At 40.2% G+C, this 13,899-nt stretch overlaps 1 protein-coding gene across 1 annotated transcript; it reads left to right on the forward strand.

Moving 5' to 3' along the window:
- Positions 1-2,526: 2,526 nt before the first annotated feature.
- Positions 2,527-13,428, forward strand: sspn (sarcospan (Kras oncogene-associated gene)). The gene is made up of 3 exons (XM_085914795.1): positions 2,527-2,816; positions 8,762-8,848; positions 12,490-13,428. Exons 1-3 carry the CDS (start codon positions 2,595-2,597, stop codon positions 12,841-12,843), a joined length of 663 nt encoding a protein of 220 aa, XP_085770921.1. The 5' UTR covers positions 2,527-2,594; the 3' UTR covers positions 12,844-13,428.
- The last annotated feature ends 471 nt before the right edge of the window (positions 13,429-13,899 follow it).

The raw sequence follows: 13,899 nt of genomic DNA on the forward strand, positions 1-13,899 counted from the left end.
CATTTTTCTGAGCTATTACTAATGCTGTGCGTGAATCAGTCATAATTCATTCACTTGTTCGATTGAGTTAATAATAATCGATTTATAATTTCTCTGATGAAATGGTGTGATGTCACTGGAGCTCCCGTTTTGTTTGCTGTAGTCCTCAGAGCAGCTTGTGAGGGAAATGGCAGTTGAGATAAAAACCTATGTCCAACCAAAAAAATCCAACTTCCTAATAATGTAGCAAGAAGGATGACATAAAAGTGGCCAGTGACACCGTATAGTTTCATGTTTACATTCTTTCTTGAACTCTTGTGGCTTCAGACGCTGTGGCACAGTGTAGATAAATAGGACAACATAAGAGGATGGATTTCAAATTAGACCCAAAAAATAAGCATTTCGGGAAAAATGGTTCATCAATGGTTGAGACCACCCTTGGATCTGCCGTTGGCCAGTGCATGGTCACGGACATTAAAGTAAATTCTTTCAACCTGAAACTAGCACGTACGATTCAAGCATGTGGCGACTGGCATTGATATTCGGGTGCTTTTGAATAGGGTGTCCAGCGATGGTCTTTGTTAAAGCCCCAATTATATAATGACACGTGGCGTGTATCATAGCTGCATGTCTAGTCTAATGTTTGTAACAACCCAATCTGCATTAAAATCCCTAAAGAATTTAATGAGTTATAATGAAGCACAAACACGAGCTGCTGTACAGTGGGGCAAAAACCTATTTAGTCAGCCACCAATTGTGCAAGGTCTGATTAGAGACGCGTGTAATTATCATCATAGGTACACTTAGACTATGAGAGACAAAAGGAAAAAATAAATAAATCCGTAAAATCACAGTCTGATTTTTAAGGAATTTATTTGCGAATTATGGTGGAAAACAAGTATTTGGTTAATAACAAAAGTTCATATTAATACTTTGTCATATACTCTTTGTTGGCAATGACAGAGGTCAAAGGCTTTCTGTAAATCTTCACAATGTTTTCACACACCATTGCTGGTATTTTGGCCCATTCCTCCATGGAGTAAGGTTTTGAAAAATAAATTCCTTAGTTAGAAAACATGTCGAATATGAACTCGTTTATATGACTACCATTCTTAATCCATTGGTTTTACTATGATGTCCGCCCATCATTTGTAGCTAAAACAGCCCTAACTGCTGGAAAAAAATTCCACAATGTGCAGGTTTGAGTTAATGATCTTATTTTTTTTCACCATTCTTTCTGATGCACTTTTGTAAAATCACACACTGTGGTTGGATGAGAAGGCCTGGCTCGCAATCTCCACTCCAATTCATCCTAGAAGTGGTTTATTGGGTTGAGGTAAGGACTCTGTTCAGGTCAGTCAAGTTCATCCACACCAAAATTTTTTGTCCATGTCTTTCTGGACCTGGTGGACTGACATCCTTTTAAAACTTGTAGATTAGGAATGGATTGTCACATAACATTATATGCAAGTCAAAGCATTTGAGCAAATACTAATGGACAAAAAAACCCAGTGTCTTCCAATAGAAGAATGATTTATTATATTTTAACCACAGAACAGACAACTGAGTCTTTAACAAAGTCTACACGATATAGATAAAGAGAGTCTGGGGCTCACATATTGGACGTGCTCTTGTTCACGCATACACGCACGCATTCATGCGGTGTATCGTAACCATGGCAGCAGCCCAGCTGTGTGCCCGGACGTGTGCATTACACTTCTTTATAGAGCTCAGCAAGCACTTACTTCTTGTTCTACTTCTTCATCTTCTTGGTCGTCGTCGTTTTCTTATACTTCTTCAACTTGTTGTAGTGCATGTGATATGAGACCTATCCAAGCTGACTAAGATGCAGCTAACCATAGGCTGAAGCCAAATGACCATCTTCAATTTGTCTCAGATGCATGTTTTTGGAATGTGGGAGAAAACCAAGCAAGCACGTAGTGAACATGCTAATTCCACACAAGAAGGCTAGAGTCAACATTTTGAACCCCAGACCTCATCACTCTGAGGCAGATGTGCTCACCCCAAATAATTGTAATAGGTGGAGTGGACATCCAACCATCCACACTCACGTACGTTCACAACTATACCCAATTTAGAGTCCTCACATATACTCAAAAAGTGTTGTGATTTGTTTTTGTCAGAGCGTATGGTTCTTCAACGTGGTGGATAGAAGGATGCAATCACCCACTCACAGAATAAAAGTGTGACCTTCTCAACTATTACGTTTTTACTGAATGAACACGTGCCGGTCAACATACTCGTTCCTTTCTTTAATGAGCATATTTGAGATCATGGTAGCGCAAGTAGTATGTTGGAGCAGACTTTCTGCCGCCCTTCCTTCCTTTTCCTTTGCTCCTCTGTGAGCCGCCTGCTCTATATGTGGCACTGGAGCCACTCACGGAATCTGTTCCAAATGTTTTCCATATTAGTTCAGCGTCTCCTCTGTTTCCAAATAGCAGCTATGGTGAGAAGAGCCCTGGGCAGGGAGGGGAATAAGAGATGGGGGCGGGAGGCCAGGGGCGAGCAGGCGGCCCAGCTCGGCTGTTTTCAAACGGTGCCGAAAAAAGTAGTGAAGACTGAGAGGTACGGATTGTGAGGTAGTGACGGGAGACATGGGTAAGAAAGGTTCCTCAGAGCAGAGAGATGGCGGAAAGAGAAGAGAAGAGATCCCGAGGCCAGATGACGACCGCAAGTGCAGAGCGTGCCGCTTCCCTCTGCTCGTGGCCCTCTTGCAGCTGCTCCTGGGGGTAATCGTCACAGTGGTGGCTTTCCTCATGCTGGCCATCAGCCCTTCACTTCTGGCTAGAGAGACGCCGCACTGGGCTGGGATCATTGTAAGCGCTTGTCTTTGTGCTCAACGTCTACTACATTCCTTGCATGGACGCTTGTGGTTTCTTGTTACTACTGCATGTAAAGCAATGTGTCTCTATTTTCACCACACGCTCTTCAACAGTGCCCCCGACCTCACTCAACGAACAAAACACTGGTATTATTATACTATAATACGTAGACGTAGTCAAACTCGTTTGGATTCGACTGACAATGTCCCATGTATGTTATTTGATCACTTAGAATACAATCGCAAGCCATTTTGACCTTAAATATTTTGCAGTGTGGCAATGGGATACAGTCTCACTACACCAAAACAGTCACGACGGTAACTTCCTCTGAATGTCCGCCCACAAGTGCACAGAGAGTTCAACTGCAAAGGTTGATTAAGCCAATTCACATTTCATCCAAAAAGCTTCTTTAGTTCTTATTCATACGTGTGGAGTTTTCCTATTGATGGGTTTGTTGTTATTGTCAGGAATTGTGGATGAATACAGGTAGATGGCTACCCCCACACCTCTTTCAAACTGTGCACAAAATTTGAACACCAATGTCCTCAATTGAATGTCCTTCCTTTTTGATATGCAATAGAACTGCTAACTCTGGACCTGAAGGCCGACCTCCTATATTGTTGGCTTGTGTTTGTTTGCATGTCGAGGTCACGCTCCTCCTCATGACATTGTACTTTATAAAAAAAAAATAAAAAATAAAAAAAGCAACATTGCTGAGTTTGTTTCTAGAGATTTTGCCCTTGGAGTAAATCAACTTTGGTCCAAGGATGTTGTGTGAGGCCTATATGTGGTCTTTGGAGAAATTCTCCAATAAAGCAGACAAAATTGTGATTTATTTTGGCAGCGCCGGCTTTATTTTCTAATGATGGCATGTGCTTAAATCATCGCGGAAAAGAAGCAAGAATGTGCGTAGATACTTAAAACAATGACTAGAAACAAGGCAAGGTTGCCCCAGCATTACCAGCGCAGTAAGGTCTGGGCAACCTACCAAGTTAGTAATTGCTAGAACAAAGGGTGTCGTTCCAAAAGTGAATGCTCCAACACATTTAGAGACTCTCTCTTCATCCATTGGAGTGAACAACCAGACCTCCCAGTCTCATAAATTGAAATATCACTCAGGCACTTTTTTAGCGATATTAAAACAAAGGCAACACAAAATATTTCAAACATTTAATCATGCCCAAATTATCTGTAATCAAAGAAATACACCCAAAGGACTGAAGGAGCACATTGAACATCTGAATCTAACCTTGACTTTTTAGGACTCACCGAAACATGGTTAATGCCAGTTATATCATTCGAACTGGTCTCCATCCCAGGTTTTAACATTATCAGGACAGACCACAATTCCAGAAGAAGGGGTGGGATATTATTTATGTTTATATTTATGTAATCTACCCCAATGCACTATTGATTGTGTAGGAGTACAAGTAAAACCCTCACACGAAATGTACATTAATAGTAAAGACACTATAATCCTATGTGATTTCGTAAACCTAAATTGGCTAGACAAAATAAAACGTGGTAAAGCTAAAAATATGCTTCTACTAAACTAGGCTTCACACAAATGATCAAATCATCCACTAAAATTACTAAATCCACGCAGACATTGATTGACCTCGTATTCGCCAACAAATCTGACCGAATTATAAAAACATATAACCTAATTACAGGTCAATCAGACCACAATCTAACACTAGTTAATAGAAAACTATCCCAAACATGATCTAAAAACACCATGCAGAGCACCACTAGAAAATGTTTAGTCCCAAAGAGTGCACTGCCAGAACTTGATGAGGATATTAAAAATGCAAAATGGGTAGACAGAATACAGAGATTGGAATGAGACCAGCAACACAACTATTTCTGAACTCGTGCGCGTATGAGTAAACCCAAACGTAACATAAAAAAGCTGCCATGGTATAACAATGCGCTATCAACAATTATGAAAGAAAGAGACACCGCACACACAAAAAAAAAACTAAAAAGTACCAATAGACTAATTTTCAAAGGATTATGAAACAAGACCACTAAATTGTTCAGACACACCAATTGAAACTACAGTGATCCCTCCTACTTCGCGGGGGTTACGTTCCAGACCCAACCGCGAAATGGGAATTTCCGCGAAATAGAAACTAGATTTTTTTGAGCTATTCTTGGAAGATATTCTATTTTTATCGCTGACATCAACCAGCTCGCTGCTAGGGGACTTTCATATCAATGGACTGTGCGCTCCGCATTCATGCCTTAGCGACGAGACTAACAGTGTATTGCTATGTCCAGATGAAGGCCACCGCCGGTGGAGAGTGTTATATCTTTACTATTTTCCAGGTTCTGATGTAGCAAGCATGGTTCGGACAACGACGTGATGGGTACTGCTTTATTCCTTTCATCACAGTCAGTTCACTGGCCGTACATCGCGACACTGAACGTCCCCGAAGCTCCCCCTCCCACATCCGGGGTTTTCCCACTACGGAACATGAGTTAGTCCAAAATATACAACAGCGAGAACGCCCTGAAGTCACATGTGACGATAAAGTATACTGTACTGACTCTTTAATTTATTCATTTCACTTTTAAACGTAAGCTATCATTATTAAAGGAAAATGAAGAAACTCAAGTGGCCGCGAAACCTCGTGAAATGATGAAATTTCTGCGATAAAATAATTCATTTCCGCATTTTTGAAAACCCGCGATATAGCGAAGCCGCGATAGTTGAAGCCGCGAAGTAGGAGGGATTACTGTATTTCCTTCAATTTATACGGGAAACAAAAGTCTCTGTGGAGACAAATTGACAAACTAACTGGCAAAGTATCACAACAACAATCCACGTCAATATTAATGGAACGGTTGGCCATAGACAACGTTAAAGTTGTGGAAGCTTTTCACAACCATTTCATTTTAACCTGGTCAATCATGCTGCTACTTTGAAAATCCTCTCATTGCCGTCAAACACAAAAGCAAAGGACATTTACAGACTAAACACGATCCTCTTAAAACAGAATCAACCCTTGTGACACCCATTTGGGATCTCGTAAAGTCGTCACTCACTGAAGTGGTATTCCCCAACAACCTTAAGATAGGCATAGTCACCCCAATCCACAAGTGTGGATGTACACACAATAAAGTAAATAACTATCGACCCATTACTATCTTCCCGAGCACTTTCCAAAACAATTGAAAAAGCAGTAGCACAGTAACTAATCCGTCACCTTGAATCACAAAATCTCCTACATGCCATAAAACTTTGTTTCCGCCCCACGCACTCGACCAAAACACCCTGCTGCCATTTGATAGAACACCTCAAAATGAGACTTGACCAGGGAGGTGTCAGTCTTCCGGGACCTAAGAAAAGCATTTGACACGGTTAACCATGATTTCCTCTTAGCCAAACTAATACAATTCAATCTGGCTCCCAGTGTCTCAGACTGGTTCAGATCATACCTAACTATGCTCAAGCAATATGTACAAATTAATGGAACAAAACCTTCAAATCAGTATACAACGAAGTAATAAAAATACTCGCAGAAAAAAAGCCCAAATCATATCATATCTGTCCCCTCCTAAATGAGTATGAACTGCTAGACATCGACCATCTAATAAAACTATCAAACCTGTCTCTCATATTCAAAATACTAAATGGAGTTGCACCACTTCCACTCGTAAAGTTTATCCAGCCTGCTTCGGAATGTACAAAAAGAACAACCAGAACAGCTACCCAGGGAAAATGCACCATCCCAAAAAGAACAAAGGGCTTTTGCACAAAACTGCTTCTCATACATAGCAATAAAAGAATGGAATGAATTCCCCCAACACATAAAGTCCTGTACAAACATCAAAGAGTTCGCCAAACAAACTACAATATACCTACAATCAAAGCAGAAGTTTTATCTTTCAAATAAATTGGATAAAAATCTATGGTTTTATTATTTCGCCTACACCATCCCCAATGAAGAACTACGGATGGAAAATAGCGCTCCTGCTAAAGTCGATGTAACCGTGTTGTTCATGAAATGACAATGACCTATTCATCCATTCATTCACCTCCCGTTTTTATCGTCAGGATCGAGCGTAGCGACTCTTCTTCTTCTGGCAGACTCGAAAAAGGCCAGAGAGTTAAACCAACATTCTATATTGAGATGATAAGTATCCATATAATTATACATGTCAACTAAGAAGAGCTACACAGTCACTTGAGGTAAAGTGAATGCCGGCCGGCATCGGTTGAAGCCGAACTGCCATAGTAGATGTTATGGCAAATTGCGCCTTACAAAAGTAACCCAAACAAAAGCTGCTGTGTAAAAATAGTTTGATCTTAATAATGTTCACTTTTGATTGACACTGTGAGAGAGTTTTATTATTGTTGTACAGGGTGGATGAAAACACGAGGAAGACGAGTGGCCAGCCAGGAGCCCAGAAATGACAACCTTTGGCTTCTTTCTTTGGGGTTGGTTTAACTAGGATTAGGGCCAGTGAAGAAGAAAAAAAAGGGGAATGACGGGATTCTCACTTTTTTTTCTCCGAATTCTCACTTTAAAGTGATTCTCACTTTTTAAAGTCAAAACTCGTAGAAATTTTTTTTCACTTTAAAGTCAGAATTGTGAGGAAAAAAAAGTCAGATATCTCACTTTAAAGTCAGAATTCTGACTTTAAAATGAGGATTCCCACTTTCTGACTTTAAAGTGGAAATCCTGACTTTATTTTCAGAATTCTGACTTTAAAGCAACAGCTGTTCACATCATCGACATCCATACCTGCAGGCATAGAGCAACAATTGATCCCCCACTGGGTGTACGAGAGTCATCACTGAGGACCGCTGCACAACCGATGCAAGAATCTCTTATGTTTATTAGAATTTGCATAACTACAGTGCTCATGTAGAAATTTGTTACTTACCGGATGAGGTTTAAAAACAGGGGCCCAAATATCTCAATAGAAGAGAGAGTTACATCAACCGGCAGAACGTTGATACAGTCAAGAGTTGCCACCAAATTCAAATCATACAAGCTTCCTTTGTCACAACAGAGAGTGATAATGAAATATTCATTTACAGCTCATCACAAAGAAGTACACTTGTAAACATTGAAAGAACACACAAGTATACTTGTATCTTTAAAAATGAAGAGTGTGGAATAAATTTAAAATGTATTTTTAACTAACATTTGCATGAGTGTGTAACACAGACTGTGATGATGAATATGTGAATATGTTGTCAACTTTTATTGGTTTTAACTGTGATGATACATACTGACAGGTTACACTCTATATTGGAGGTGTCATAAATATGTTTATTACTCAAGTAAAAGTAAATATATATTCAGTTTTGAAAATACCTTTGAAAATACATTTAGAAAAGTTGAAGTATCAACTTCAGCGTTTTACTTAAAGCTGGTCTTAATCACCCATCTCTGATGCAGGTTTACCTACAGAGGTTTCTGGTGAGAGCATGTTTGCTATTTTTTGGCTCAATAAATCAGGGCAAATTAGGTTGAACAAAACAGTCTTTGTGGCTGTTTTGGCCCTGTCTTAGAGTCCAGCCAAGATATCATCTGCTGTCGAAAACATCTCGGCGTCCCGAGTTAGATTCTCACGAGACAAATCCAAGTGAAAAACACTGAGGTCATCAAAAAAACTTTCCAGAGACTCTTGTTGAGTACTTAAGAACCTGGGAATAAGCATAAAATAAGATGCCGCACGTTAGTCACAAGACTCTAACTGCAATGTGGAAAGAGTGTGAAAGAAAGACTGTGTCTGTGGATGTTTGAGCGACTCATGTAATCACATCAGTTAATATGCAATAAATTAGTGGCAGTCGTCAACATGCGAGCAAAACAATGTGTTGTGCTTACTCCAAGACCCAAACCAAACGTACACACAAGATGACTAGCTTTAAAAGAGAATGACACTAATGAAACTAAGATACCTGTATTGTTTTGCAGCTATGTTTGGTTGCCATTGTGGGATTCATCCTGTACTGCGTCACCTATCACCCAAATGAGCGCTCGACCCTGCAGTTCATTGTCAAGGTGGGTCTGCACACGAGGAAACAGGATGTGTTCATGTTGATGGGCCCATCATGCAAAAATCAAGGCCGTGCTCTCATTTATTTACAACCTTGGAAATGGCATAGCGGAGCTGGGATAAATTGAACAAATAGGATCAGGTTCTGTCAATCCTTGTTGCTAATTAAAGAGGAAGTCAAAACCCAAACTTTTTTGTAAGAATGTCCTGTGCAGCGCAACTAGTCGAAACACCGTGTTGTGATTGTTTCGTTTGTGTAATACGAGTTAAGCAGGCAAAATCCACCTACTTTTATCCATCTCAAAGGGCGGCCATTTTGCCAATTGCTGTCGACTAAAAATGACATCACAGTTACCAGGTGAGCCGTGATTGGTTGTGACCTGAGACCTGGCAACTATGATGTCAATTTCAGTCAAAAGCAAGTGGCATTAAAGTTTGCTTGTAACGATAAATTTACTCCATCATATGTCATGTTGTATGTGAAAATATCAAAGTAAATAGTTTTTTTTGTTCTATGCATCATTTAAGATAGCTATTACCTCCAAAACTGGGCGCTAAAACTGTAGCATAAAGGTGCAAGTCAAGTCCAGTCAAGTCAACAGACTTGACTCGACTTGACTTGTAGCATAAAGGTGCAACATATTAGCTGTGGTGGATAATAAATTCAATATTTGCCACAGGGTAAATTGAGCAATATGGGCAGAGTAGGTTGCTACCAGCTCACCTTATCCCATCTCATTTATTAGTGTGTTTGTGCTGTGTACGTATATGTAAGTCACAGTACATCACCTGTCCTGCAACATGCAAATAGATCTCTGGACAAAACATTTTATGATGTGCAGTCAGACTAAAGTTCCTCCAGAATAATGTCGGATTGTTTATTTTAATGATTAACCTAGCAGGCTAATATCATGCAAAAAAAAGTTTGTATTGTATTGTAATTGTGTTTAATAAATAACTACCCGAGTATCTGAGGAAATGACTGATTTACATCAGTACTAATGAGTACTAGTACTATCTTAATCCAGGAAGGGAGGGGCAGAAGGGAGAGGTGGAAGGAGCTGCAAAGCTAGGTAGAAGGGAAGGAAGGGAAGGTTGGGTGATGCGGTAATTTGTGTAACAAGACAACAATAGTGTGGTATTGGCATAGTAAGAGTTCTCATTTCATCATTCATCTCATGTTTATGCACTCACATTCATAGAAGAATTTTAATGAAGGTTGCATTCATTGAGTTCAAAGGATGTTCGAGGTAATATTGCAAAAAGGCCAGATGAGAAATCCATATTGTATGTATGCGTGGGTGAGCAGTTAGTCTTAGAAATTGCTGGAATGTTGTATAGAATGTATAAATCCTAACTTAATGCAAGAACGGGAAACAAATTAACATAGATCAAAATCGACATAATCCCTTGCAGTAAATAACAATAGGCTAATAATGATAATCGGCGAGTTGGTTTTGTTTTTACCAGGCACGGTATAGAAAATGAATGAATGGAACCAAAATAACCCATTATTTCAAAAAGTATTTATTCTTGAATATTTTCTTGAAATTGGTGATGAAACATTGAGTGCGACTTGAAATATGAATGCAGCGAAGGGAAGTAACCACAAGAATCAGCTTCTTTCTGTCGCCAAATGCAAAGTCAAGAATAAAGGCCCACCGAAACAGTTGTTGATCCATTTGCTGTGACCGCGCCCCCTTCTATCTGCCCACGCTTCAGATTTCACGGCTGGTCCAAAATTAGCATGAATGCAATTTGGAATCATCATCTTGCATAACTCCATAAGTTTTGAAGTAAGAGGAAACACCAAGGAATGAGGGCTGCAGTTATATAAGTGATGGATTAAGATCAAATTCAAGGGTTATTGCTCTCGTGAAACTGCATGAACATCATAAAGCCATTGGCACATTTGTATTTTTAGATACTGGCGGTGGCTCAAAACACACACGTGCATGCAGGAGGCAGGCCACAGGCGGGGTTCTCGATCTGAGTGCCGCCTCTCGCCCTGTAGGATTGTGGGTAATATCTTTCAAATGAACCTGCAACAGCCACTGAGCCAACATTCCTGTTTATGACTGTGAGGTCCTGCGACCGCCTGGCGACCGATTCAGGGTGTAGTCCGCCTTTTGCGCATTGTCAGCCCAGATTGGTTCCAGCACCCCACAACGACCCTGAACGGGATAAGCGGTGTTGGAAATGTGATGGATGGACTTTGAGGTCACCGGTTTGTTCACGCAATTTGTATAGTACTCTTATGCAACTGACAATAATTACAAGTCTAGATTGCAGCCTGTTTTGACACCACACAAGACAGATTTTTGGGGTCATGAGTCATTTTATCATATCTCCAAGTCAGGTCCTGGGAGGTCACAGTGAAGATAACCTTTTCTCACTAAACTGTAATCATTCAATTTTTTTTAACTCAAGAAAACGTCTGGGCTCCAAGCAATAAATATCCCTCCAGAAATTGTTTAGAATAGAGATTACGTGATTTGGGCTCAAAACATAGCCTGGAAACAGAAACAAACTAGAATTCCAATTCCCTCAAAAAAGTCATGCCAATGAATGCTCTAAGATGAATACATGCAGAAATTATTTGGGTAATACATAATAGTGTGTATGAGTCATCAGATCCCATTTAAATTTTGGATGCTTAAAGCAATGTAGGACACAGAGGTTTTATTGTCAATTAAATACCCTTGAGTCTTGCAGAAAAAAGAATGGTTGGATTGAAAAAGTAATCATGCAGCTGTTGCCACAAATTGTACTCGTTGATTGATTTAAAAAGTTATGACGCTACAGTTAGATGCAGTAAGAAAACAAGTGGAAGAATAATAAGAGTTAGAAACTTCAAGACAAGATGAAATACCAAAGCAAGAAATACATGACAGATTGGCCATAGCATATTATATTAAATTCCAGCTTCCAGTTGATAGATGGGGGGCTGTGAGTGTAACAAAAGTGAAACCACTACAATATGACTGAAATGCTTGGATGCCCTGATCGCTTTGCTTTTTTGCGAATAAGCCTTTGAATTTGCCATTAAAAAGTCCATCCATCCATTTTTGATGGCATGTTTCCTCACCAGATTTGTTGTCAACCAATGGAGGGACAAAGATCCAGGCACACTAACAATTACAACGATGGGCAAATATAAGAACTTTCAAATAACATGTCATGCAAGTTTTTGAAAAAAAGAAAAAGCAACAACCAAAAACATACAAGCTGCAAAATAAGATCAAAACCGAAATGGAATCCCCAAACGTCAGAAGTATGTGGCAGGCGTTTTTGCTGTAAATTCAAATATTTGTTGCTTTTTTCGGAGAGAAGCTCAGCTTTATAAGGTTGATTTCAAAATGTGCGAAATTTTGATTCCACAATAGAATAGTGGACCTATGATAACTTCAAGTTGCGATCCTTTTCGAGATGTGTGCTGAGAAATGTAGCTTCTGGGCTGAACTATGAAAAAAAAAAAAGAATGCATGCTATCCTTCCCGACACAATACTCAATATTATCTCAGATGCCTTCTCATTTTGGGAGTCCTTTTAACCTCATTTGCTGCTTTCTGACACATCTGTCAGCATTCACACAATGACAATATTGACAATGCATGATGTGACACTTTTTTTTTCCTGCCCACAGCTCCTGTATTGTACCTTGTGTTCCATCGGCCTCGTCATATCCACCTTGGTTGTGGCCTTTGCTGGATACCATCACGCGCAGACCAGCAGCCTCAGCTGCCTGCCCACCGCCGAAGCCTGCGCGTGCACGTTGGACCCCCGTGACCCCATAGCTCGCAAGTTCACCTACGAGGGCGTCGACGACTGTCAGGATATCACCGAGACGCTCGTGCTCTACCTTTTGATCCAGATTGTGCTGAACCTGGCTCAGGCCTTCGTCTGTGCTGTGGCAGTCTTCATCATGTGGAAGCACCGCTACCAAGTCTTCTTCGCTGGCCTTCAAATCGGATCCTTCCAGCAGTGGAACAAGGTTTAACAGGATGACTGAGCGGATCACAGCGGACACACTAACTTTGGCCCTACAGCGTGATGTCACAGCCATTTTGTGTGATGATTGTATTACATACAAAAATTGCATTTTTGTACCACTTGTATATGTTGCAGATGGAGAGCGAGAAGACGCATTTACTTAAATGTCACAAAAAGCATGCACGCATGCATCCTGTAACAGATTTTGACTTTTGCAGATAGTGAGTAGACTTATTTACTTGAGAAGTGCCACAAAAAGCATGCTAGCATGCATCGTGTAACATATTTTGACTTGTGCGTTGCATTATTCCATCACAAAATATATGTCCATGCTTTAAATGTGTTGGTATCACCGCGCATGAAATGTGTTTAATCTCGTGAAATCTTAGTTTTGGTCTCAACTTTAGGTTTAATTGCCATCTGCTTTAGTGTACAATTGCCTCTCTATATTCACGCGAAGGTGAAAATGTTTTCATTCTCAGCAAACCAAGGCAAAAACGAGCATGAAAGTCAAGGTCTTGATTTTCATGACATTGTACACGGCCCCGACGTCACGTTATTTTGGTGTTGTTTTCAGTGGTGTGTTGTTCATTCTCTGTATGTTTGATGTTGACACAAACTGAACAAACAATGAAAGTAAAAGCTTTCGAAAATTTCAAATGGGATTTCCAGTATTTTCCCCCACCGACTTGCATACAAGGTTTTCATTTATTGTGATTCAAAACGTTTGTGAACACACCAACATGAAGCACTTCAAAAATAATGATTTCCAAGAAACGAAAAGGGCTTTTATTTGAAGCCAGCGCATATCCATTGAGCAAATGTGTCCCGTTGTGCAACCCATGCAGGATGAGGTCGTACGCATAAACCATGTTCTGAATTTAGGGAGCGGCGGCCCAGTATGTAGCTTACAAATCAGATGTGCAAACTAAAATCTTGAAACAACTTAGTGCAAAGAGAGCCTCGTGGTTTCCTTCAACGTCAGCGCTGCTTTCAAAGCCTGAAACCAAACGTATGACTAACGTGTGACATCGGCAAGAGACAATGCGATCTCTATTCAAAC

The sequence above is a fragment of the Syngnathus leptorhynchus genome, chromosome 6 (genome assembly GCF_054491065.1).
Source record: "Syngnathus leptorhynchus isolate UIUO chromosome 6, UIUO_Slep, whole genome shotgun sequence".
Lineage (NCBI taxonomy): Eukaryota > Metazoa > Chordata > Actinopteri > Syngnathiformes > Syngnathidae > Syngnathus > Syngnathus leptorhynchus.

Bases quoted from the DNA above. Each gene is read 5' to 3' on its own strand.
- sspn (XM_085914795.1), top strand. From the start codon at position 2,595: ATGGGTAAGAAAGGTTCCTCAGAGCAGAGAGATGGCGGAAAGAGAAGA. The intron at 2,817-8,761 runs GTAAGCGCTTGT...ATTGTTTTGCAG, and splicing joins CGCACTGGGCTGGGATCATT to CTATGTTTGGTTGCCATTGT. The intron at 8,849-12,489 runs GTGGGTCTGCAC...TCCTGCCCACAG, and splicing joins CCCTGCAGTTCATTGTCAAG to CTCCTGTATTGTACCTTGTG.